Source organism: Brassica rapa, chromosome A02 (assembly GCF_000309985.2).
Source record: "Brassica rapa cultivar Chiifu-401-42 chromosome A02, CAAS_Brap_v3.01, whole genome shotgun sequence".
NCBI classification, from domain to species: Eukaryota; Viridiplantae; Streptophyta; class Magnoliopsida; order Brassicales; family Brassicaceae; genus Brassica; species Brassica rapa.
The window spans coordinates 23,705,420-23,732,929 of NC_024796.2; the positions used below are offsets into that span (position 1 = coordinate 23,705,420).

General features: G+C 37.0%; 3 protein-coding genes and 1 long non-coding RNA gene across 6 annotated transcripts; 3 read left to right on the plus strand and 1 right to left on the minus strand.

The window, feature by feature from the left end:
* The first annotated feature begins 1,143 nt into the window (after nt 1–1,143).
* Nucleotides 1,144–26,659, plus strand: LOC117131673. Of its 3 annotated transcripts, none has more exons than XR_004454844.1 (4): nt 1,144–2,045; nt 2,134–2,198; nt 21,781–21,790; nt 26,649–26,659. It is a non-coding gene; the product is annotated as an uncharacterized LOC117131673 (long non-coding RNA). The 3 variants fall into 3 exon arrangements; XR_004454845.1 differs by having other exon boundaries at nt 1,144–2,023; XR_004454843.1 differs by lacking the exon at nt 1,144–2,045 and having other exon boundaries at nt 2,087–2,198.
* On the minus strand, nt 2,354–4,697 carry LOC103853835 (SEC14 cytosolic factor). Its single transcript, XM_009130749.3, has 11 exons — nt 4,452–4,697; nt 4,343–4,371; nt 4,069–4,152; nt 3,935–3,988; nt 3,787–3,864; nt 3,638–3,691; nt 3,495–3,554; nt 3,323–3,418; nt 3,137–3,238; nt 2,979–3,059; nt 2,354–2,899 (listed from the first exon to the last, which is right to left on the minus strand). The coding sequence occupies exons 1-11, from the start codon at nt 4,504–4,506 to the stop codon at nt 2,597–2,599; spliced, it is 996 nt and encodes a 331-aa protein (XP_009128997.1). The 5' UTR covers nt 4,507–4,697; the 3' UTR covers nt 2,354–2,596.
* Nucleotides 5,130–16,916, plus strand: LOC103853836 (U-box domain-containing protein 37). The gene is made up of 5 exons (XM_009130750.3): nt 5,130–6,130; nt 6,213–6,331; nt 6,405–6,520; nt 6,610–8,282; nt 11,635–16,916. The coding sequence occupies exons 1-4, from the start codon at nt 5,869–5,871 to the stop codon at nt 6,872–6,874; spliced, it is 762 nt and encodes a 253-aa protein (XP_009128998.1). The 5' UTR covers nt 5,130–5,868; the 3' UTR covers nt 6,875–8,282; nt 11,635–16,916.
* Nucleotides 18,562–20,691, plus strand: LOC103853837 (farnesyl pyrophosphate synthase 2). The gene is made up of 10 exons (XM_009130751.3): nt 18,562–18,878; nt 18,946–19,086; nt 19,174–19,377; nt 19,474–19,562; nt 19,653–19,704; nt 19,793–19,888; nt 19,969–20,013; nt 20,092–20,181; nt 20,264–20,335; nt 20,416–20,691. The coding sequence occupies exons 1-10, from the start codon at nt 18,633–18,635 to the stop codon at nt 20,542–20,544; spliced, it is 1,164 nt and encodes a 387-aa protein (XP_009128999.1). The 5' UTR covers nt 18,562–18,632; the 3' UTR covers nt 20,545–20,691.
* Nucleotides 26,660–27,510: the final 851 nt, after the last annotated feature.

Consider the following 27,510-nt stretch of genomic DNA (forward strand, 5'->3'; position numbering starts at 1 on the left):
AGGATGATGGACTGGGGAAAGTAAGTGTTTGAGGACCCTATGCATCTCTTAGGATTGCATTCATTTATTAAATCTTCGTTTGGTTTCGATGCTGCCAAGTTAAAGAAGCTTAGACCAAGCTTCAAGGAGGACGGTGGATCAGTAACTGCTGGCAATGCATCAAGTATAAGGTCCTCTTTTCTCTCTTTCTTTCCCTGTTCTTCAAGGCTTTATCATCTCAATTGCTTTATGCTCTTTTGTTAGTATCCAAGCATTTTGTGTTGTTGACTTATTGGCTAGCTGTGCTTTACATTGGTGGACAGTGATGGTGCGGCAGCGTTAGTGGAGAGAAGGCTATTGAGCTTGGACTGCATGTCATCGCTAAGATAAGAGGATACGCTGATGCTGCTCAGGCACCTGAGTTGTTCACAACCATGCCTGAAACAGAAACTCGAGTCTACCAAACCAATAGAAAGTAAAGAAAATGGAAGCCTAAAAAAATGAGTGAAGCAGCGAAGAATAGTACTAACTGAAAAGGAAGTTTCACTGAGAAAGTTGCAAACTTACTGTATATAAGAAACGGTAAAGGACAAAGATACACAGCTTTTTAACAGCCGACAAACAGAAGATTACAAAACAAACAAACTTACCAGTTTAGAAAGGAAAGATACAAAAGGAGGTGCCTTCCTCTTCTTGAGATTAACGCAGCTTCTCTCTCTAGTTTGCTTCGTAGATATGGAGCATAGAAGAGGGAGGATGTATATTACACTAGGGGTGGCCAAAATATCGCAAATTTTGATTTTATCCGTTACTAGATGTTACCCGGGCTACGCCCGGGATTATACAATATCATTGTATTTGATATATATATATATATATATATATATATATATATGTTATAAGAATATAAATAGTAAATTGAATTAGATATAAATAAAACTCACAATCTATTATTTTTACTATCTAAAATATGTATGGGATGATGGTCAAATGTGAAATTAATAAAGACTGTTAAACCTTAGTTATTACCCAAAATATTTTTTTCTTACATATTTAGGTTATTATGAAAATATATTGTTAACTTCAGTTGATTTATATATTTTTTACTCTAAACCACTAAGCTTGCAGTTCTTACTTACAATTTAGTTCAACTATACAGGAATATAAAATATTTATGATTTTTAGAATCTATATGAGTTGATACTTCTTTCAAGAAATTGAAAGAATGTCATTTTAACATTTTTCTTGTTAACAGACAATGTTACTTTAGAATCCCAATGCAAAAGTTATACTTACTTTCAATTTAATATTAATTTTAAAAATAATTTTATTTATCTCAAATAGTTTTGATCAAATAAGTGTAACTAATAAAATCATAAATGAATTCAATTATTTTCTAAATCTGTGTAAACAATTATAGGTGATACTTTCTAAAAACATTAAGAAACAGAGGAATATTTTCTAACTTACTTTATATTTGAAGAATATTCAAACTTTTATTTTACATAGATATATGTTGTGATGGATAATATTTCTAAACCAAAATGCATAAGTAAATTATTATTTAGTTCTTGACAATAACATCAACAAATGATAAAAGTATGAATTTAAAATTTTAATTATATATGAATAACTGTATTATGATCCTTTTGTTTTATTACCTCATGTTTTATGTCTATGCACACAAATTTAAAAAGAATTATGTTTGAAGATTTAGAAAACAAAGCACATTAACTATTTACCAAATCACAGCTCAACTAATAGAAAATAAACTATGAAATAAAAATTCACATAGCATGAAAAGATATAAATTTATATTGAAAATTAAAAACTTCATCTATGAAGAATTTCAATTCAAATATTATATGAGGCTCAAGGAAATACATACAATTAAAACGGTTATTTATGGTTTATTAAATTTATGGAGTTTTTAAAAAATCATCTTCCATAATATATTTATTTTAAATTGTATTGTAAACAAGTATGGAGTGGCATCAGTATGCAACGGAGGAGGAGGAGCATCAGCACTTGTTCTTGAGTTCATGTAAGCTTCTTCTTTAACTCTGGTAAGCATAGCATCTAGAACAAGCAAGAGATGACATGTCAATTAAAGTTTCCGAATACATACTCTTCAACTTGTTGACGTGTTGCCAGGTCGGAGAAGACAATAGGGTATTCAGCACTCTGAAGCCAATAGATGTTGTTACAGAACGCAAAGCGTGACTATACGGTTTAATATTCCGTCTCATGAGACTGCTTCACTTTGTATTTGAGAGAGATGCAATAAAAGTAGTGGGTTAGAAATCAAACTAATATTGATACACTCTATTGTATCTTGTTGAAGCCAGTGATCATAGACTAGCACTCACTCAGATTGCTTAGGGAGTTTGAGAAGTGCATTTCTTCGGCCTCTGTTTTACATTTTACAAAAACACAAAATAAATTTGGTACAAATGTCTATCCAGAGGCTCAAATAACACTATACATGAAGCCATGAGAACATTTATTTTATTTTCTTCACTTTAGAGCTGCATGGCTAGGGAGATTTGACATAGCTCACTCATCTGATCTGCTAGCACTGAAAGAAGTTACCTCAGAGGCATCATCCTACAGTGTTTCATGGACATCCTTTTCTGTCATAAGCAGGCTGGCATAGACCATTGCAGTTCTCAAACTTGTGCAGTTCCGATTCAATGGTTTTGGCTATCTCAGCTTCAGGCTCAGGAAACCCAACGTGGAATGATCCTTGCTTTGCAGGTTCTGCTTGTCCCTGTGTCTCATAATGGTGCTTCACATAGTTGTACAGCTGTTGATGGAAGGGATGATCAAAAGAAAAACAGTCTACGCCCTCAGTGTGGTGAGACGACCCAGAGCTTCCTCCTCTTCTACAGAAATGTGGGAGGGATGTGATGTCCATAATCTAACAAGAAGCACCAAAAAATTTTAGAAAACTTTGCATTTCACACCAAGACCATAAGGAAGCATATGCACATATATACCTTCAATAATTCATCCCTTCCGCAACCGGATAACACATGAACCTTCTTCCTCGTCCTCTCTTGTAAAAGAGGTTTTACAACCTGTTTGTTTGAAAATAAAAGACACACATTCACATGCTAAGTAGCTAACACCCTGAGTTACAAACAAAAAGGCTTACCTTCCAACAGGCGGAAAATATATATGGAGCGTTCACAACATAGTACGTGTTTGTCTTCTCTGGGTAGTTCAGATCATCTATGCTTGATATGATAGTCACTAACTGCATCAAAATGTTAACACAAAGAAAGGTGTGAAGATGAATTCAAGAACTTATTATATAACTTGGTGGTACCATTATTCATACCTTAATTTGGCTCAACGCTGAAAGTTTTAACCCTGTCATGTCCAAAACCTTCACGCAAGTGGTGATTGGCCGTCCGTTCTTCTTAGACATCGAAGGCTGTAACATTGTTTTACACATTACAGCAAGAAAGAAACCAATAAAAGAAAAGTTTAGCCAATTGGTATGTACTTACCAGTAATACACGGTCTCTGTATTCATTGATTTGGATGTGGGATTGGACATAGTAGTGAACCTATATGTGGAAGAAAAGAAGCACATTCATGTTTGTTACTTGATCTTGCGAAAACTAGGAAAAAACAATGAAGCACATCTTACAGAAGCTTTGTCGAATGTGCTGAGGCCAACACCAATAGCAAAGACAGGCAAGCCCTAAACAATTAAGGTAACAACATCAAGTAAGAGTTAAGAAGAGATTTGTTTTGCTCAGAAAGAAGGCAATGAGGAATCCAATGGGTGGGGGGTACCTCTCTGGTGTAACCTGACATTCCTATGAGCTGAGAGTCCCGTACGCCCCTATACAACTCACTAGGCACAATGGGTTTCTGCGGAAGCCAAAAACACTGATATAATGCCACACAACACAAAGCAAGGATAAGGAGATGAATGACTCACAGATAGTATACTGTCAATTTCATTATCAACCCTCCAACGCAAACACTCAACCAGCTGAAAATGAATCACACAAAAACGCTGAAACCAAGACACACTCAAACCAGATAATGAAGTGTTTGGGAGATATCACATACCATTGTTTTTGCTTTACATACGTTCCAGTCTCGTGCTTTCAGAAAACGACTCAAATGCTCCCTCAGGTATCCCTGATGGACATTCTGCAAATTAACAAATAAGTTTCATTTACTTTGTTAAAGCTCCAGAATCAACAAGACTAAGAAGCCAACAAATCTAGCTCAATCTCACGCCTAGAATCTGTATAAGTAATGCAAATGCGGATCTAATCTTTAGAATCTGTTGAATGGGGGTTGACCCATTTTCAAGGACAGAGACAAAAACACAACATACCTCAAATGTTTTCTTCAATGGCTCCTCAACTGGTACAAATTGTTACCCAGTTTAGTAATTACTAATAAGAACAGAAAGGGAAAGAGGTAAAAGAGGGAAAAGGTAAGACCTTGATCTATGAGCTCCAGGAATTCATCAATGGCTTCTTCTGAGACTACCCCCATTGTTTTTGCTCACTTCCACTGCAACCAGACAGAGTTTCCAAGATCGGCTCTTTTTTCTCTTCCTTTTGGTCACTTTGCACCAAACTCATGAGGAGTCCATCATTAAAGGGTCAAAGAGGTGGTAGGAGAGACAGACAACTCCCAACAGAAATATACACCTTTTAAAACACAACGAGTGTATTAAAACTCCTCTTAACTTAAGAGCAGAACTACTTTGATAAAGACTTTGTCTTTTTTTAGATTATCAGAGTTGTATTATTATGAACTCGTAGCGGATTTGGTGAGCCTTGTCTTTTATTGGTAAAAGCAAAGATCAAAAGATGGGAGATAAAGAAATGGTGTATTCAAAGTTATCTCCTTTTTCGGAGTCAACTATATTAAAGTTGTCTTCTTTATAAACGTTTTAGTTACTTTTTTTCATTTGTTAATACTTTATACTATCAAAAAGAAAGTTTAGGGGGGTGGAGATTAGCATGAATGGGGTTGCTTTATATGTTAATCAAGGGTTAGTTTCCTTGTATGGCAAAACAATGCCTATCTCACACACAAAAAAAAAAAGATATTTCTTGTGATTTGCTAACCAAAAGCCAAGAATAAAGACACAACTAACTTTGGCCTTCGGCTCTAACTTTGCATTGCTTTCTTCATCCATAAAGTGTTAGTTAGACACTGAATGTGACTGCGAGTTATGAATCATGGGCTGCGAGAAACACATAGGTGGTGGGTCACTTCTCTCCAGATTTATGTTTGGGCCTAGGCTATAAAAAACAAGTACAAAACTGGTCAAACATTGTCCGAAACTTAACAATCTTTGGGTCAAAATGATCTTCAAGGGCTGAACTTTCAAGCCTAACATAAAACATGGGAATGATTCCTAGAGAGAAAGCATCAAACTTCAATAGCTGCTGTTAATGTATAAGGTTTGCATCTTTCTTGTTTGTAACTGCGGCAAAGAAAGTTATGTGTTTTGACTTTGGATTATTATATATAAAGATTCCTGCTGTGGATTCGGATATTCGTGCAGCAGTTGCCAATAAACAATGAACAAAGTACGTTGACCCATACACAATTTCATATTCTTGACCAAGATAAACTATTTTTCTAAGCTTGGATGATGCAAATTTAGTTAAAGAAATAGTTTCCAAACACATACGTGTTGATAAAACTTGTAATATGGAACTTGTCATGCTATGTCAAAAGTACAATGTCTTGAAAACTTCAGGTTTTCACAAAACTCACACGGCAAAAAATAATCAAGTGGTACATTCCACAAAACACATGTAAGATTGCATATAAATTTAAAGGAAAGTCAGAAGGTTTGAAGCAAAACCAAGAGGTAAAAAGTCAACGAGGAAGAAGAAGATGAACAATGAGATAGAAGAGGAGGGAGAAGAAGATGGAAGGAGAGGAGGGCTGGAGACGGTGAGAGAGATTCAGTTTGAAGGGAGCAACAGTGGAACAGTGTCCATGAACGGAGAGGACAACGTTTATGTTGGAGTTGGTAAAGGAGACTCTAGCATGGAGGCATTGCGTTGGGCTCTTGACAATCTCATCACTTCTTCTTCTTCTACTCTTCTTTACCTCATCCACGTCTTCCCTGAGACTCGCTCCATCCCTTATCCTTGTCTGTATATGTCACCCTCTTACCACTTCTTATCTTTGATGAAACCGGAACTCAAGTGTATGTATGTATGATGTTTGTGTAGTGGGGAGGCTAACGAGGGAGCAAGCGAGTCAAGAACAACTTGAAACCTTTATGTCTCAGGAAAGGGAGAAGAGAAGAACTCTGTTGAACAAGTTCATTCATGCCTGCTCTGCTTCTAAGGTCCCATCTCTTTCTCTCTTGGTATTTGATTAAGAGTGTATCAAGATAGTGAAGTAACACATGCAAAATACAGGTGAAGGTGGAGACAATACTGGTGGAGAGTGACTCGGTGGCAAAGGCTTTACAAGACCTCATCACTATTCTTCACATTAAGAAGCTTGTTCTTGGGATCGATAAGTCTAGTGCAAGGTATCTATATATACACATCATCATTGGCCACTATTCTTTTAGTTGTCAGATGACAGGACAGTCTTCTCTCTGTCTGTTTATTATTGTAGGAAAGCAAATTCGACAAGAGGAAACAGTGTTCCTGAACAGATAATGAGGAGCACTGCAGCAGAACTGTGCGAGGTTAAGGTGATATGCCAAGGAAAAGAGATAAAGATGGAGGAGACAGTGATGGAGAGAGTCCCCTCCAAGTCCCCAAAAGTGCAGGAGAGAACTCCCTCCAAGTCTCCAAAACAGCAGCGGCTGAAGAAAGATCAATCCAATGACCCTTTTGCTTGCATTTGCTTTTTCAGTAAGCCCAAAACTAACAGTTAATGGAATGAGAGACAATGGAAGATTATTATATATTTGTTATGGTTTGAGTTTGGTTGAATAGAAGGAACACAAAATAACTTTGATAAATACTAACTGAGGTAACTAAAAAAGCATAGAGAAAACAAACACTTGATCATCTTGCTCCACATTGTCTTTAAAGTAAGAATAGAGTACCATATCTCTAACCTTAACCGCTAGAAGAAATCAAATTCCAAATAGTTATCAGAGCCTTTCTCAGCATTCAGAACCAAACCTGCTCTGCTGTCTTCTGGCCCAATGGCGACTCTGCAACATTCAAAGGTCCACTCTCCAGCTCAACTGGCTTTGGGATCTCTGGTGGAGTAGCACACCTAATCAAAGCCCAGTTCACACCTTCGAAGAACGGGTGCTGCTTAACCTCAGTGGCTCCTCTTTTGAACCCCAGCCGCTGCTGGGGCTCCTTCATGAGCAGGCCTTTGATGAGGTCTCTCGCTGCAAAACTCACCGCGGGTGTTTCCGGGAACCGTAGAGGCTGACCCACCACATTGAACAGTGTCTGTCTGTTTCCCGAGATCAAGGTGGCCACTAAACTTGGAACTTCCACTCGTCTTGCCATCACTCATTTTAGCAGAGGCGGAGCTGGTTTTGACGCTGCTGGCAAAGCCTGATGTCTTCTTCTCCTGGTCCTTGGTGTCAATAGTCAATGAATCTACATGCTAGTTGTTATCTGACTTTTGACAGTGCTACTACTAAAGCTGCTGCAACTACTCTCATCGCTCACGTCACTGCTTGTGTTTCCCCTGCTCTTGCCACTCCCCATGAAATCAAGGTGGCCACTAAACTTGGTGCTTCCACTCGTATACCTAGAAGAAGAAGAAGAAGAAGGAAGGAAGGAGATACCTTGGGTGTGGACTGACGCATAGGAGATTCGAAGAAGAGACACAGAAAGGTAGTTGCTGTTAGAATTGCATGCAAGTTTGATCACTTGAACTTCACTAGTGTTTTGGTAATGTAGCCGGAAGCACCCGACAAGAACCCGGAGAGAGGAGGATCCAGTCCCAAACAAACAAGACTTGCTAATAAAAGCTATAATACATTTGGCTTCTTTTATATTTTGTCTTTTTTATGAAATTAAATGAGGGGCTTTAGTTGCATCAATTTTCAATATCCGTATATCGTATACAAAAAGGAAGTAAAAAAGGAGTGTGAGGAGGAAGTTAATGCCGCAAGAAATAAAGAAAAAGAAAGTTGAATGATTATAAATGTTTTACTTCTTAAGAAGGACTTCAAATTTGTTTATAATTATAATGATGATGGATCCCTTATGTTTTTGTAGACAATTAGAGGTAACCTTATTTTTCAATTAGAGGGAAAATTAGTAGGTCTTGTAAGCGTTAATGACTTTTGAGAAGAAGAAGAAAAAAAGGAGGTCAGTGGACTTACCAGTAGAAGACAGACTCTCCTTGTGCCGTCACGCTATCTGCAAATGGAGCAAAGCTTTTCATGAGAACAGTCAAAAGGCGATGGAAGAAGTAAAAGAAAGATTAGATTCAGCGCTGGCTAATCCTGTACCTGATGACGATCTAATCCACGAACTCAACGTCAGAATCCTCCATCTCTATCAGAAGGAAGAGGAGTTCTGGAAGCAAAGAAGCAGGCAGCTCTGGCTGTCCCTTGGTGATTCGAATACTGGTTATTTCCATGCAGTTTCGAAAGGAAGATCAGCAAAAAATAGAATGTCTGTTATAGAGAATAAGGAAGGGCGACCTGTTTATGAAGAGGAACAAATAGCGGAGGTCATAGCTTCCTACTACACGGATCTTTTCAAGTCAATAGACTACGATGGAAGCCAAACGATAGCAGAGGCTCTCCGACCCTGTATTACAGACGCTCATAATGAGAAACTAACAGAGATCCCACAAGCACAAGAGATTAAGATGGCCACCTTTACGATCCACGCTGACAAGGCGCCAGGTCCTGACGGTTTCTCTGCAGCTTTCTTCCACTCAAATTGGGAGGTAGTTGGACCAGCAGTCATCAAGGAAATCCAAATGTTCTTCATCTCTGGAAATCTGGCACCTGATGTCAATATGACACATGTGAGATTAATTCCTAAAATCCAAGGAGCAGCAAAGGTTGAGGACTACAGACCAATAGCCCTCTGTAACATCTATTACAAAATTATATCGAAGCTACTGTCTCTCAGACTAAAGACGGTTCTAAGCTCTATCATCTCAGAGAATCAGTCGGCTTTCATCCCTGGAAGAGCCATTGCAGACAACGTCCTAATAACACACGAGTTACTCCACTTTCTAAAAGCCTCAAAAGCAGAAAAGAATTGCACTATGGCAGTGAAGACAGACATGTCTAAGGCCTACGATAGGCTAGAGTGGAGTTTCATTGATCAAGTCCTAGGAAGATTGGGTTTCAGTCCTATATGGACTCGATGGATGATGCAGTGTATAGCTACTGTTTCCTATTCCTACTTGATTAATGATACTGTCTACGGGAATGTGATTCCTTACCGAGGAATAAGGCAGGGGGATCCCCTCTCTCCTTATGTCTTCATCCTCTGCAGTGAGGTCCTCTCTGGTATGTGCAAGAATGCGAGTCGATCTGGAGCGTTACAGGGAGTGAGAGTTGCTCGAGGAAGCCCAAGGGTGAATCATCTGCTTTTTGCAGATGACACCATGTTCTTTACCCAAGCGAATCAGAAGAGTTGTGAGACGTTGATGAGTATTCTTCAGGAGTACGAGAGAGTATCTGGGCAGAAAATCAACAAGGCGAAGATCTCCATCACCTTCTCAAGTAAAACATCACCTACGATCAGAGAAAATGCGAAGTCAATATTGGGAATTCCAAAAGAAGGAGGTTTGGGTAAGTACCTAGGCTTACCTGAGCATTTTGGCAGAAGAAAAAGGGACTTGTTCACTTCCATAGTGGATCGCATCAGACAAAAGGCAATCAGCTGGTCAACGAAACGCCTCTCCAGGGCTGGCAAGTTAACCATGCTCCAATCAATCCTCAGTGCTATACCTACGTATACGATGTCCTGTTTCCTCCTCCCTGTGAGTCTTTGCAAAAGAATTCAGTCAGTTTTGACGAGGTTTTGGTGGGATGGGAACGATGGTAAAAGGAAAATATGTTGGGTTGCTTGGGATAAGATGACTAAGCCAAAGGCCCTAGGTGGATTGGGTCTCAAAGATATTCAACGCTTCAATCAAGCTCTCCTAGCTAAACTAGCATGGCGAATCATCACGGTACCTAACAGTCTGTTGGCTCGTATACTGATGGGAAAGTATTGCCATAGAAAGTCCTTCCTAGAGGTGGAATCTAACCAAAACTGTTCACATGGGTGGAGAAGCATTCTCCATGGAAGGGACCTATTGAAAACGAACCTAGGGAGAGCTATAGGTAATGGTCAAACGACAAGGGTGTGGCAAGACTCTTGGATCTCACTCAAAGAAAATATAAAGCCTATGGGTCCTATAACAGAAGCGACACTTGATCTAACAGTAGCAGACCTACTCACTACGGATATGAAATGGAATAAGCGAAGGATTGAAGGCTTGTTACCGGCTTTTGCGGACAAGATTCTCTGCTTGCAACCAAGCTTGAGAGGAGCAGAGGACTCCTTCATTTGGCGTGCAACTAACTCCGGGGTGTACTCGACGAAGTCAGGGTACTTCACTGCTTCTACCTCGCCACAAAACTCTACACCTCCACCCCCAGTTACAGAGTTTCACTGGATTAAGGACGTTTGGTCCGGGGATTTTTCACCGAAAATGAGAGCCTTTCTCTGGGCTTTGATTCAGAATGCACTCCCTCTAGGAGTAAACCTGCAGATTAGAGGAAACTTATCAGCTACAAACTGTGCTAGGTGTTCAAGTCCAGAGACAGCTCTCCATTGTTTCTTTACCTGTTCATTTGCGGTTTCGGTTTGGAACCTAATCCCCCTACAGAGAGCAGTTCACCTAGCTGGCTCCTCCTCGATTCAAGAGATCATCTTTCGCTTCAGAAACGCAGTCTGCCTCCCTCCTACAGGAGTAGCTCACAACATCTTGCCTTGGGTCCTCTGGGCTATCTGGACTTCACGAAATATTCTAATTTTTGAGAACCGAAGCCTATCACCTGAGGAAACAGCCGTAAAAGGACTGAGATTGGCAAAGGAATGGTCATTGGCACAAGGAGAACCAAAGAAGACTAACAGAGTACCCGATGGAGTAGGAGGTAGTGAGGCACAAGCTTCTCGATCGCTCCTCTCTGATGACGCCATTAGTTGCTCAACGGATGCGGCGTGGGACAAGACAAGGAAAAAGGCAGGTCTCGGCTGGATCTTCTCAAGTTCATCTCTCCAAACCCCAATTCATGGCTCTGGGAGTCAGGATCTCATAGGGTCTCCACTTATTGCGGAAGCGGTTGCGATGCGATCGGCTCTCTGCATGGCGTCTTCTCTTGGTTTCACCAACCTTAGGGTTTTCACCGACAGTTCAACGCTCCTCCGAGCAATCTCCGGCAAACTCCAGTCAAAAGAAATCATCGGCATCGTCTGTGACATCCTTTCGATCTCCTTTGGTTTTGCATCAATCGAGTTCTTCTTTCACCCCCGATCGCAGAACAAGATTGCTGATTCAATAGCCAAAAAGGCTCTTTCTTCTTCTTTGTTTGTGTAATGGATCCTGGAATTGGGCCACCGTTTTAGGCCCATTCCCTTTCTATTTTATTAATGAAAATTCAGTGACAAAAAAAAAAAAAAAAAAAAAAAAGAAGAAAAAAAGGAGGAACAAGGCATGCCAAAAGCAAATAAAGATTTGTACTCACTTCCCTCATAATGTTCCCATTCACTTTGAAACTTTATTTGGTTGGTTACATGAGAAATTTCATACCATGTGATGATATTACCATTGTTTCTTCTAGCTATATTGTACTTTTAGTTACAGACACAGAAACAGACAAAAACATGAGGATGAAACCAGTTCATTATCATTAGTTTTAAACTTTTTGCAGTTAGCGGAATATTCGATGACAATCGCATCACATGCAGTTTGGATTGGAACCATTTTTAAATCTCTCAAAACTCAAGAGATTTGTGTTCCTCGATAATGACTATCTTTTAAAAAAATTAGTTTCTTTTATCAATAGGCATCACACAAAGCCAAGTGTGAGTTCACTAAAACATTGTTTACATATAGTCATTGGCTTGTTTTGGCTAACTAAAAAAAAGAATATTCCAGTCAGTAGTAATCGACCAGGAGTGTTTTGCAGCCAACATTTTGGCCAAGTACAAGATATCCATATCTAGCTTACCTATAACCAACCATGCACTGGCGTTTCTGTTTCAATCTGCAACACAAGAAATTAAAGGACACTTCTTTATTACACAGACACACACCATGCAATACTTACTTCCAGGGGCGAAGCGAGACTTTATTTTGACTGGGTGCAAAACAAATAACATAAATTAAAAGTGATAAAAATAGTGAAAAAGTAGAGCAGAAGGAAGATTGAACTCAGGTTGGTAAAAAACTATGGGTGCATCACGTCCAACTTAGCTACGTTTAACTTATATGTCCTACGTAAAACACTAAACATGTAAAATATAGTGGGTGCACGTGCACCCATTGTTTCTAACCTAGCTTTGCCCCTGCTTACTTCACGCTAATGAAATAAGACATGGTTGGCTTTCATGTTTGCATGCTTTTGTAGCTAGAAGTCCTTCACGGAATTATATGGTTTTCCGACAATTATTGGTTCTCTTTCAGTTGAACCACACATCACAACAACCTTACAACCAACACCTAACATTACGAATACAAAAATTAGATGATGTGCAAGACCAAATCTGAAATTTTAAAGACCATAAACATTTATCAAGAACTTGAATTTTTTTTTAAAAAAAAAACCGGAACCTATTTCTATGAATATAACCTTAGAGAAGTTCAAGATTCTATAGAGAAATGATCAAGGCCTTATGGCACATTATGGTTTTATCATGTTCAATGAGACAGATTGGATTTCCATGCTGTAAGATTCTTTAACCTGCAGATTGACAAGTTAGTCACTCGTTAGGTAAGTTCTTTGGCTCAATTTACCTACCACAAAAAGCGACATAATTTTCACAAATTTAGAAACAAAGTGAAGTTAATGCTACTGATGAATCTGATTACCTTTTCTAGCTACAGTTTCTATTCGACGGAAGTAGTGATTGTGTAAATTATTGCTAAACTTTGACCCAAAAGAAAGATTATGGCTAACCATCTCTTAGCCACACTTAAGTTCACTACTTTACTCCCATCTTCAGCAGAAATTAAACACCAAAACACTGAGAAAATATTCATGAACATGGTGTTCCCTAGAATGTTTTTCCTGATTCTGATCCAATTCTTTATTTTACACACTGTTTCAGAAAGTTCTTGGCAGACACTGAGTGGTTAGAGACAAAGAGTTTCTTTCATTTTTCTAAACATGATTTGTCATTATGTTCTTACACTGTATTTATGTGTTTTCGTTTTGACGGGGGATATTGGAAGTGTTGAGTCGATTTGCTCAGTACTCTGGCCTTCACATCAATGCTACCAAGTCATCGATATTCATCTCAGGTGGTTGTGGGAGTGAAATTTTGAATGCAGCGGCTGAGAAAGGGATAGGAGTTGGTACTTTACCAATTTGTTATCTAGGACTTCCATTAACAACAAAGGCTCTAACAAAACAAGATTATGAACCTCTGATTGACAAAGTAAGGACACGGTTGCTTTCTTGGGCTAATAAGAATGTCTCGTATGCAGGTAGGCTGCAGTTAATTAAAACAGTTATTTACAGTATCGTGAATTTCTGGAGCTCTGCATTCATACTTCCTATAGGCTGCTTAGATACGATCGAGGGTCTCTGTAGTGCTTTTCTCTAGTCCGGAACGGTCACTCAAACCCACAGCGCAAAAGTTGCATGGGCTGATTTGTGTTGTCCTAAGGATGAAGGTGGCTTGGGACTGAGAAGGCTTAGAGATACTACTCGGGTGTTTGCCTTAAGCCTTATATGGCGACTTTTTACAGGTCACTCTCTCTGGAAATCATGGATTCAGGAATATCTGTTGCGACATAGTTTCTTTTGGGACGTGAGGGAAAATTCTCAGGGGTCCTGGATTTGGAGAAAATTGCTGAGGCTCCGTGGTGTTGCTTATCAGTTCATGCGCCATGAAGTTTGAAATGGTGAATCGACATACTTCTGGACTGACAACTGGATGAAGGTATGGAAGCTTATTGATATTACCGGAGCGCAGGGCACACATTATCTTGGAATATTGAGACAACCTGTACCTGTGAATGAATCTGGGCCAGATATTGTTTTATGGAAACATGTGCAAGATGACTACCAGAGCTGTTTCTCGGACAGTAGGACTTGGGAGCAGATCAGAGACAGACGTGAAAAGGTAGCTTGGAGCAATGTGGTATGGTTTTCGCAGGCTGTCCCAAGGTATTCTTTCATCACTTGGCTCGCGATCAAAAATCGTTTGTCAACTGGAGAACATATGAGGATGTGGGGAATGCAGAAAGATTGTTTGCTTTGTGGGGAGAAGAATGAAACTAGAGATCATCTATTTTTTGCTTGTCTCTATAGCTATATGGTTTGGGTTCGTGTAACTGGAAGATTGTTGGGTTCTCGCATTACCCCGGACTGGCAGGACACGCTTGACAGGATGCATAGTGGTCGGGTTTCTAGACTGGATAAAGTATTGGAGAGAATGGCATTTCAGATGACAGTCTATCATATATGGTGAGAAAGAAATGCAAGGAGACATGGGAGAGCTTGGATACCGATGGAGCAGCTTGCTCATCAGATTGATAAAACCTTGAGAAACAGAATCTCATCATTGGGATATTGGTATGGAAGTAAACTGGAGGGACTCATGAGGCGATGGTTCGAAGTAACGACATGAGTATTTGGACGTCTTTATACAAATAACATAGGCAATAAGTCTTTTAATCATGCTTTAGCTCTTACAGTAATTTAGCTTTGTTTTTCTTCACACATGTAAAATGCCTATTCTTTTACCACTATCAATAAATTTAAAATTTCATTAAAAAAAACAAATATTCACATGTACACTGCTTTATAAAAAAAGTGTCTACACATATGAGGAATTTGGCTAGATTTGGATAATATTTGGATAATATTTGAATATTTAATGTCTTTTTGAGTTTTTAATACACACTAACTATATATAGAACCAATGTTCAAGAAATCTTTAGAGCTTCTTCGGCGTTTTATATGGGATTATTGATTAAGCGGATGCCTAGACCGATTTTTTAACAATATCGTTCTGAAAAATCATTTAGTCTAGTCCGATTAGTCGATTAGGCTGACATTTTAGCTGAACATCACATGAATCTTTTCTTGAAATACAATTTTATGTTTTCTTAGAATGCAGTGTATTTAGCTGAACATCAAGAATCAATGTGGTAGATGTTGTGCTAAATAAAACGCAGAGCCAAGCTACTCAAGAAGGCCTAACAACTTCATGAATAGCAATATTTTTCCAGTCTACTGATAAGTCTGTCTTAATCGCGTTTAACGACAAGATGATAATGTTACCTGGCCAACTGGTGTATAGAGTGGATGAAGACATCCATAATGTCACAGATTCTGCAATCAGAGACATCATGAGTTTCACAGGCACTATTATCATCAGTATGAACTTGGATTTACCCTACAATGGAGGAGGGCTTGTCAGGCTTAAGAAGACGGATGTAGTTTCAAGACTGAAAGCAAGTGGGGTTCGTGTGTTCGTAGAGAAATTTAGCAACGAATTTGTAATTCAACCGCTTGATCTTTTCTCGGATTCAATGGTTGAGATAGACTTCCTTGTCCAGAGGGCTAAGATTGATGGTATCATCACTGACTTCCCAACAACCACTGCAAGATACAGAAGTAAAACAAAGAGTCTCTCCTCTTCTCACTCTTGCTTCTTTAAAGTTTTTTTGAGACAATCTGCAATCATATTTGATTGCATAGAACCAATGCTACAGAGAGATGGGTCTGTTTAGAACCGGTGAGCTCTTACTTTTCGCAAATCCAATGCTTCTTTCACCAGCTCAAGCTCCATATCCATTACTAGTTAAGTCAGATGTCATGGAATCGCCACTGCCTGAAGTAAGAAGCCGCCTCCTTCTTATGCGGCATCAAAGGCAGTGGCAAAAGCATTACACGGAAAGTGCTTGTAACAAACTTAAACTGCAGTATCCGACAGTAAAACTATGAATAACAACATTTAATTAGTATGTCATTCTTCGTTTAAGATTTCAATAAGGTATCTGAAAAATTAAAATAAGAAGAGGATTAATATTAATATGGCAATGGATAAGTTTAATTAATGTCCCTGCCATTGTTGACACAGGTCAAAGCTCAAACAAATATTACAAACAAGCTCACATAATCTGTTTTCATTCTGCTAATCTCTAGTTGAACCTTCAAAACTTCTTTGTACTTATGGGAACAGCAAATCTAATAGCATACATGGTCCATCAATGGAGGTGACACACAGTTTAAGAAATTGACCTTATCTCATGCTAGAAATGTTATGGAGGCCCAATGATGAGTTATGTGAAGATAGTTTCTCATGCTAGTAATCTTTACTTAAGGTTTCCAGCTAAGATAAAATTTTGATCCCATTTAATTAAATGACAGTATCCTCACAAATACAGAAAAAGTAGCAAATAATGCCCCTGAAGAATCTGATTATGTTTTGAAGTCAAACTCTCCATTTTAAGAAAGTAGTAGTTTGTGTAAAGTATTTGCTAAAAAGTTCATGTGTACAATTATTCACTCCATCGTCAGCAAGAAAAGTAAAAATAAAACACTTATCCATGGCTTGCCCTAGAATGGTTCTACTGCTTCTGATCAAGTTTTTTCTAATTTTAGAGACTGTTTCAGCCAGTTTTTGCCAGACATTTAGGCCCTCTTCGTTTGCTCATCCATGTGATCCATCTGGGTGAAAATGCAAATTGATGTTCGTTTTGTGCATTATAATGTTACATCCAGATGGATCACCCAGCTGAATTTTTAAAAACTCATATCAAATTCTCACCCAAATGAAGGTGAGTCTTGATGGTGCATCTGGATGCAGATGCATCTATTTCAGTCTAAAATGATAAATGACAAAAATGACCTTTTAAAATCAAAATATTATTTTCAAACCGTAAATTCTATTTTTTTGCTTATACATTTTTCCACTATAACCCAAAAATGTATTTTCTCGCAAAAACTAAAAAACACACTTTCCCGCCAAAACTGCAAGATACGTTTTTCCGTAAAAAAAGTTAAAACACACATTTTCATAAAAACACATTTTTCGGCTAAACCAGTAAAACCGCAATTTTCGTCCAAAACAAAAAAAACACATTTTCTCGTCAAAACAAAAAAATGCATTTTCCCGCCAAAACCGGAAAAACGCATATTCCCACCAAAACTCCAAAAAGCATTTTCCGGCCAAAACCGCAAAAAGCATTCTCGCCAAAACCGGTAAAATGTATTTTCCCGCTAAAACCGGAAAAATGTATTTTCCTGCCAAAACCGGAAAAACACATTTTCTCGCCAAAATCGGAAAACACAATTTTTCCGACAAAACCGGAAAACGAAATTTTCCTGCCAAAACCAAAAAAGCATTTTCCCGCCAAAACCGGAAAACGCATTTTCCCGCCAAAATCGGAAAACATATTTTCCTGCCAAAACCGGAAAATGCATTTTCCGCCAAAGTCGGAACAACGCATTTTCCCGCCAAAACCGGAAAAACGTATTTTTCCGCCAAAACCGGAAAAATGTTTTTCCCGCCAAAATCGCGAAAAAACTTTTCCCACCAAAATCGCAAAAAACAACATTTCCCCCTAAAATCGTGAAAAAAATATTTTCCCGCCAAAACTTCAAAACACACTTTTTCCGTCCAAACCGCAAAAACGTATTTTTCCGCCAAACCCATAAAACATATTTTTTCGCCAAAACCATAAAATGCACTTTTTCGCGAAAAACACATTTCCTCAAAAACCGTAAAAATACTATTTTTCCGCCGAAACGTAAAAAAATATATTTTAGTCATTTTATTAACAAGTCCACCTCGATGGAGATGGAAGTTAAAAAATGAAAAGCAAACGAACATAGTTGCATTTAGATGATTCATCTGGATGGATGGACGAAATGAAGAAACGAACAACACCCAGATAGAGCATCGGGATAAAACATCTAGATGGACTATCTGGATGCATCTTCCAGATGTACAAACGGACAGGGCCTTAGTGGTCAGACACAGATTCTTACATTTTTTTACACTTGAATTTTTGTGGTGTTTCTCTCCCACAGATCACTGTAACCACAAACACCTCCTTCCTCTTTCGATCTCTTACATTTTCCCGCCATACATTTATCCGCAAATTAAATTTTTTTAAATCTATCGATCCACACCCGCCTTGCACCGGATCAAACGACGCGGAACATGCATGTATAAAGTAAAATTCCCAGCTCGCTTAGTCCTCCAAGTGACCAAAACATGCCCCGACCAAACACGACGCCGTGGCATCTGAAAAGGCCCATTATCATATGGGCTTCCCTCAGCCTCTTTCTTAATTAAATTAAAATTAGAAAATTATTATTGGGTGCACTGGTTTTGCCTTGACAAGTCAAGTGTTAAAGTGGGGAGTTGGAGAACAACAACTCCGACTGTCTAGGGGAAAGTAGATGGCACAGGTCGTAAATAAGAAGAAAGAGGAAAGGGTATTTTGGGGAAGAAAGCTAAATGAGTGTGAGTGGTTGTTGTAGGAATCTGAGAATCACAATAAAGGCTGTGCAGCATTTACATCTCAGGCCTCCTCGTGGATCCAGTCTCTATCGTCGTATCCAAAGTACGCACCTTTCCTCCTCCTCCTCTTCAATGGCGGATCTCAAGTCAACCTTCCTCAACGTCTACTCCACCCTCAAATCCGACCTCCTTCACGACCCTTCCTTCGAATTCACCGAAGAATCACGTCTCTGGGTCGAAAAGGTAACTCTTTTTAGATGCTCAGATCCTCTTGCTCAGATCCATATCTTGATTCTGTCTTTGTTTGTAGATGTTGGATTACAATGTACCTGGAGGGAAGCTGAATCGTGGTCTCTCTGTCGTGGACAGCTTCAAGCTTTTGAAGGAAGGTGAGGATTTGACCGAGGAAGAGGTTTTTCTCTCGTGTGCTCTTGGTTGGTGCATCGAATGGGTATGTTAAAGGTTCAACCTTTCTTGAATCTCTAGCTAGATTAGACACCCTCCTGTCTTAATCTCTTGTTGTTGTGTTGTGTTTCAGCTTCAAGCTTATTTCCTTGTGCTTGATGACATTATGGATAACTCTGTCACTCGACGTGGACAACCTTGCTGGTTCAGAGTTCCTCAGGTTGGTATGGTTGCCATCAACGACGGGATCTTACTTCGCAATCACATCCACAGGATCCTCAAGAAGCATTTCAGGGGAAAGCCTTACTATGTTGACCTCGTTGATCTCTTTAATGAGGTAATAATCTGTCTACACTCTTTTTACACTGAGCTGAAGCATTGTTAATTAATTTATTATCCTAGTCTATTCTTTTTTTTTTAATATATATTTTAGGTAGAGATGCAAACAGCTTGCGGCCAGATGATTGATCTGATCACCACCTTTGAAGGCGAAAAGGATTTGGCCAAGTACTCATTGCCAATGTGAGTCGAAGTGTGTGTGCGTTTCAAAAATATTTGAATATGAAAAGCAATATGTTTTCTGAGTTATTGAAATGGTTTTCCAACATGCAGCCACCGGCGTATTGTCCAATACAAAACGGCTTATTACTCATTTTATCTCCCTGTGAGTAGAAATATTCTTGTACTCATTCTATAGACTGTATTATTTTTTTAGATGTTTCTGTAACGAGCTTTGTTTGACTACTTTTAAGGTTGCTTGTGCGTTACTTATGGCGGGAGAGGACTTGGAAAACCATATTGATGTGAAGAATGTTCTTGTTGACATGGGAATCTACTTCCAAGTGCAGGTAGTTTTGCTTCTATGCATTCATGAGAGCTATTTGTTAGGCTAATGCCAGGAGCTTGAAAGTTCTTGTTCTTTTTGCAGGATGATTATCTGGATTGTTTTGCTGATCCAGAGACACTTGGCAAGGTTTGTTTTTTTCGGACTTGTTTGGCTGTATTAGTGTGCTCACTTGATGCAAGCATATTGTAACGTTTGATAATGCAGATAGGAACGGATATAGAAGACTTTAAATGCTCCTGGTTGGTGGTAAAGGCATTGGAACGCTGCAGCAAAGAACAAACTGAGATATTATATGTAAGAACCTTATTGTTTTTTTTTTTCAACAAAAGGTTTTGCATTTTGGAACGTGAAAGAGAGTTTTGGTCTTCTATTGTAGGAGAACTACGGTAAACCAGACCCATCAAACGTTGCTAAAGTGAAGGAGCTTTACAAAGAGCTTGACCTTGAGGTTTGAAACTAGTTGGAACCTTACACAACTAAAATATGTTTGTGCTATTCTAATTTTGATGATGTTTATGAACATGATAGGGAGTGTTCAAGGAGTATGAGAGCAAAAGCTACGAGAAGCTGACTGGAGTGATTGAGGCTCACAAAAGTAAAGCTATCCAAGCAGTGCTCAAATCCTTCTTGGCTAAGATCTACAAGAGGCAGAAGTAGTCAGTCTTAAGCCTTTCCAGATTATGTCTTTGATTCTTCTTTGGCGATTTGTGTAATTCTGTTAAGTGCTCTTCATTTTCTTAAACTAAATCTGTCATTTCCACTTTTTATCTATTCAAAAAATTTCGTCTCTTTTAAAAAAATATATCAGACCTTCAGTTAAAATGCAGGGATAGAAATTACAAAGATATGGCTTTGATAGTTGGTTGTATTAAAACAACAGTATAAATAGATATTTTTGTCATCATTGATGATTATCAGTTGATATCACATAAGTAATAGATTATTAGAGATTATTCTCTGCAAATAGGCGTTTCTAAAGAGTGTGTTCTTCAGTTTGGAGAAGTTGATTTCATCTGAGATAGTAAATTTGGTGAATCGATTCTGTGTTCTCTATGATAATCAATCATATACAGTTGAGTGCTTATCACCAGTATATTGTAGACAAAGAGAAATCTATTTGCAATCTAGAGTTTCTGTTGAGACTGTCTGTAATCTACATTGCCATATAGTTTGAAAAAGCTTGGATATGTATTGAATATTGAGATCATATTATTGATTAGCTTACTGTCAAAATATTTTGTCCAAACTAGACCAAGTCCCTCTGTCGCTTAGATATTGATATTGCTTTTTTTTTTAACACTGAAAAGTTCTTCATTAGATGATAGGGCCAAACGGACCAAGCTATAGAGTTTGGGACATGCCCGAAACAAAAGAAATAATAAGAAAAATGCTGGAAACAAATACAGATACCAGTAGGTACCACAGCAAACTTAATGTAGACAAAAGAAAGGAATAAGTATGCATATAAGTTCCTCCCTGACACAGCGATGAATGGAGCCTAGACTCCCCTCTCTTGCTGAATCATCTGATCAAGCCATCGGGGCCCCCCAGACGCGACATATGATTGTGTACGAGCACCTGATACCACACTCTCTGCTATAGCTGTCGCTACTCTATTTTTGGGACCAGAGACATGGAAAATAGACCATTCTTCAAAATGATGCAGAAGCGTTAAAATTCTTTGAGACAATGGCAATAGTCTGCAGAAGCCATTCGGTTCCAGAAGTGTTTGCCTGACCTCTACCGTTGAAGCTTCAAATATAACTTTTGGTGCAGTACAAACGACATGCAGTGACGGATCCAACCAGGGTATGCATATTATATCACGCACGGATACAAATATTTTATTCTGTTTTATAAAATTAAAATATTTTTTTAGTATCATAAAATGAGATGTGATTTTGTTATTATGTCATCCACTCTCTTTTCTTTCACCAGATACTTGCAAATGGAAAGAGTATAACGGTGAGTTCTGTTGCACCGGGACGGATACGGGGACAGATACGGGGACGGGAGCGGGGACGGGAAACGGCTAGATCTAAAATTTATGGATACGGGTACGGCATGGGTACGTCTATATATATATGTGTATATATAAAAATGTGGATATATAAATATTAAAACCAAAGCATAAATCTCATATAAAATAAAACACCATAATAATATCTAAAATAAAATAAAACATCACTATAATATCTTAAGTAAAATAAAAAATAAACTAATCATCGATCAATCCATTCTCCAATTCTGGCTCATCTAGTGAAAGACTTGCAAACTCCAAATATCCCATATCTTCCATAGAATCAAAATCATCTCCACCAACATCCCACATCTTTGTTTTTGCTTCTTCGTATTGGTCGGAGTTCCTTGATAAGAAACGTAAATTGTTGTGGATAAAAACTAGATCTTGAGCTCGACTTGGATTCAACTTATTCCTTCTAAGTGAATGAATGAATGAGTAAGTACTCCAGTTACGCTCAGCACATGAAGATGAACTAGGCTGACCAAGCAACTTAAAAGCCAAAGTCTGTAGGAAAGGAGTTTGAGCACCAAAGTTAGCCCACCATTTTTTGGGTTCCATAGTAAACGTCACCGAAATGCATGTTAAATCCTCAAAAGGACCAGTTCTCATGGAGAATAAAGCATATTCATCCATAACCTTAAGATGATCATCGATACTCGGAAACAATCTTCTAAAACACTTCATTCTCTCACTTGAGACATCTGGATCTCTATGTGGACCAAGTCTTGTAGAATCTTCACTTAGCCATTCATCACTATAGAATCTACAATGAAAAAGATGTCTTATATGAGGCAATGAAACAAAAAAGTAAAAAAATATATATTTTAAAATCAATTACCTTGGATTTAAAGAGTGAGCTAGACAATGCAGAGGAGTGTTGTTTTTTGTCCAACGATCCACTAAAATCTCATGAACAACCGTGTAGAAAGAGCTAACTTCAATCAATGGACGTTTTTCTTTCTTATAGATCTCAGACTTCACCTTCTCAATCATGGAATCCCACATCTCATATACCAAATGAAGACATGGTTTGTCAGTGTCACAAAACCTTATCATCTCATATATTGGTCTTGTGAAATCAATAATGTATGACACTTGTTCCCACCAATCATCACTAAGAATCTTGGCCTTCACAAAAGTTGCTTTCCCCACATCATCTTCTCTATAAGTAGACCACTCCTCACTTATGACCATAGCTTCAAGGCCTCTTTTGACAAGCTTCAATCTCTTAAGCATCACAATGATAGAGGCAAAACGTGTATCAGCAACTGCAAGCAATTTAAGAGGAGAGAACTTACTAAAGATAGCTAGTCTCATGTTGTGGTTCATGATGAAATGTTTTACTGCAAGTGCATCTCCATGAACATCAGTTATCCAATTGCATTCTTCGTATGTTGAAGCATTCTTCTCCACATTCTTTGCTGCACAAATGTTCTTCAAAGCAAGATTGAGGGTGTGAACCACACATGGTGTCCAATAAATATGAGGAAACGTACTCTCAATAATCTCTCCAGCAGCCTTACAATTTGCTGCATTATCAGTGATGATTTGCACAACGTTTTGATGACCCACTTCATTGATAACCTCTTTCATCAGACCAGAGATGAAGAATCTATCTTTCACTTCTCCAAAACAGTTCACAGCCTTGAGGAATATAGGACCACTTCCAGAAGTAGCAATGAAATTAATCAAAGGTTTTCTAGTAGGATCGCTCCAACCATCTGACACAATCGTGACCCCTCTTTCTTTCCATGTTGACTTAAATGGAACCAATAATCTTTCAACGTTGTTTCTCTCTTTCTGAAGCAGCGTAGTTCTAAGCTTATTGTAACCAGGAGGCACATAACCATCAATCTTGTTTTCAGCAGCAAACTGGTAAGACCTATGATAATGTGGGTTTCTTGCAAGGTTAAACGGTACACCTCCACTGTAGAACATTCTTGCAATTTCTTGATCCAGTTGATTCCTGACTTCAACACCAAAAGATCTAACAATTGCAGAATCAGCAGACTTTCTTTTCTTTGAAGCATTCGTTTCATTATTTTCACAAGGTAAAGGAAGCGCTCGAGAACCACTCTCGTTTTTCTTCTTCTCAAACTCATCTTCCAACTTCTGCATGTCAGATTTTTGACTCCTTGTTGCTTTCTTACATATAGCAATACCTTGGTTTTTAATTCCAAGTAGATGAGCTCTAATTCTGGAATACGAGCCTTGTCGATCTTCATTGCAAATATTACACTTAAATTTCCAAGTGCCTCCTTTTGCTCCTGATTTCTCTAATTTAGTGACGTAGTTCCATAATGGAGCTTCTTCAGAAGCATTGTCAACATTATCACTTGCTCCTTGAGAAGTCATAACCTGGAAAAAAAATTGTGAGAAGCTTGTATTATATAAACAACACACACACGTAAGAAACATAAACATAAAAAAAGTCTAATACGCTTCTTTTACGTACAAACCAAAAAACACATATTTACGTACATGAAACAAACCAAATACTATCTAATATTAATATTGTCTAAGACTTTCTTTTACGTGAGAATTAAAAAACCAAAACCAGAGTTTGTGATATGCTTACTATGTTTTTCTTAGATGTTTGGATGTGAGAAAGATAAAGAACAAGAGCTTGGATTAAAAGTTTATAACCCTAATTGTATTATACAAGACGTGTTTCCTTTTTTTTTCAATTGTTATCCAAATAAAAAGAGTATGAAAAAGTAAATAATCAAACTTTTACAAAATTATGCCGACTATACATCCGAAACGTTTCGGAAACGTTTCCAAAACCTAACCATGTCGTCCCCAGAAACCTTTGCCGTCCCCAGCCTCTCTGAAACGTTTCGGAAACGTCCCCACACCGTCCCCGCGCCGTCCCCGTCTCTGAAACGCCGCTGGTACGCGAGACGTCAACAATATGCCGTCCCCGTGCATCATATAACCCACAAAATGTAGAGTAAATGTTAGTTACTTAATAACATCAAATTAGCATTATATTCTTAATTTTCATTCAAAATTTGGTTACTTAGAGCATCGTTAGTGATGCAGTACTTTAGATGAGTCTCTAGTCATAAAAATAATGAATACATTACCAATAGTGTGAGAGAAAAAAAAAGTGGGAAGAGAGAAGGAAAGAAAATTGTGTGAAAGAAAGAGCGGCAAGTGGCGTGGTAGTTTGTGAAGATGGTGTTGATTGGCAAATGCTTTAGAAGTGATGTAAGATCTTTTTACAGCCCAAATTATTTCTAAAGTATAAATTTTCACCAATCATGTTTTATAAAGATTTTTTAAAGCAACAAAATTTGTATTTTTATTTTTTTTTATCGATGGAAAGCAATAAATCTAGAGCACTTATTTTTTGCTTTAGAAAATTTATTTTTAAGTCATTAAGAGCTTGACTGGTTTTTCCGCAAACGCAACTTTTGCGGTTGATAGCGGTTGACAGCGTTTCGAAACAATCATACAAACCGTTACAATTCGCTTCAAACCGCTCTAAACCTCTTAAAATCAAAAGCTGGTTCCAGCTAGCGTTTGCGGTTGCGGGCGGTTACAGGAGGATAACTTTTTTTTTCTTTTTTTTTAAAAAATCATATGAATACAAAAATAAAAATATTCAATCATTTTTTTTTTAAAATGGAATTATAAAAATACTAAAATATATCTATTATATTTTCATTAATATTATAAAATTTTAAATAAAAATATTTTCTATAATTTAAAAATTTTTGGAAAAATATAATTTACATATTTATTATAATATTATGATTTTTGATATTTTTATAATTATATAAAATGTAAATATTGTTAATTTATTATTTAACCGCTGATGTATTTGGTAGTTAACCAGTCATAAGTATCCCGCAAACGCACCAATTTCTAACCGCAGAACCAGTCGTACAAATCTCTTAAAACCGCTAGAAACCGCAACCACCTGCATCCACAAGCGCCCACAGCCGCAACCGCAACCGCTGCGTTTGAACCAGTCATGCCCTAAGTCTATTCAAATCTACAGCTACTTCCAGTCACCCCCTTTATTTTAGAGTTTGCAAAACTCTATATTTGAAGTTTCAAGTTGTTTTTATTCAAATGCAAAACTTCAAATTTAATTTTAAAATTATTTTTAATTTACACTATGGTTCTTATATTTGTCATAATTAATATAAATTCATAAAACTTTTATAAATAACTAGCACATATATTAAAATATTATAGGAATATTAATTAATAAAAATTTACACTAAAATATAAAATTATAAATAGAAATACATAATTAAATATTAAACTACAAGAAAAATACCACACTATTACATAAAATTATTTTCGTCATGCTCCATATTCGGTTAGACAAAATTTGTTTGGACAATATTTTTAAAAGTTTCTGAGGAAATTTACTAGACTATTAGTGTTTTTGGAATATTTAAATTTGTATAATAATTATGTCTTGATGTATCTTTTTAAAAATTATTAAGTTTCATTTGTAATATTCTTGTTGTCTAATTCTAGTTTTAAAATATTATAATATTTTTTTTAAAAAAATTATTTAATTTTATGTGTAAAGTTTAAATTTATAAAAATAAATTTGAAATATTTAAGATATAAAACAATTTTAAAGATTAAAACGATAAATGAGAAAATACTTAAGAATCATAAATGTGATGTATAATTAATTCTAAGGACCAAGATGCAAATAAAAAAATGAAACTTCAAATTTAAAGTTTTGCTTAAAATTCTAAATTTGAAGTTTTGAAGTTTAAGATCTAAAACAATCCCTTATATATTAATTGAGGAACATTTGAAAAGATGTAACCTCAATCCCTTATATATTAATTGAGGAACATTTGAAAAGATGTAACCTCAATTTTGTATTAATTAAAAGAGGCCCCAATGCATAGGTGGCACTCAATTAGGTAGTCAATTACATTCAAATGAAAAATAAGTAGGTCCACATTCGATTTTTATATGTTGTTAGATACATAAGTTGGTCAAACTATATGATATAATGATATGATATGATATTTTCTTTCCTTAAATAAAATCTACGGAATTACCATAAATGACTAATATATATATATGACAATTAATGAGTTTAATAATAAAGATTTGATAACAATGTATATCTCTTCCATCATTTTTTGTTTAATTTTATATTACTAAAATAAATTAAACAATTAAATTAGCTATAAAAATAAAATTTAGATTTTTTTCGTATATGTTATATTTTGAATTTTTAAAAACGAAAATAAATGACTAAAACTATTAAAATTATTATGTTAAAAATTAATGATCAATGGTTTAACATTTTTATTATAAGAAGATACACATGATTTTAAAACCATATGAGTAAAAAATATCATTTAATAATAAAATAAATATATATATATATATATTAAACACTATATACCATAAGATTACATAAATATTTTAATATTAAAACTTTCAATGAATTTTCAAGAACATTTATAAATTATAAACTTATTAAAGATTTCAGATTGAAAATTTTGTTATAGATGATTTAAATATTTTGTTATAAAACGATATGAACGATCATAGAACCGTATGATTATAAATTCTTATTCAATAAATAACTATACAAAATATACTAT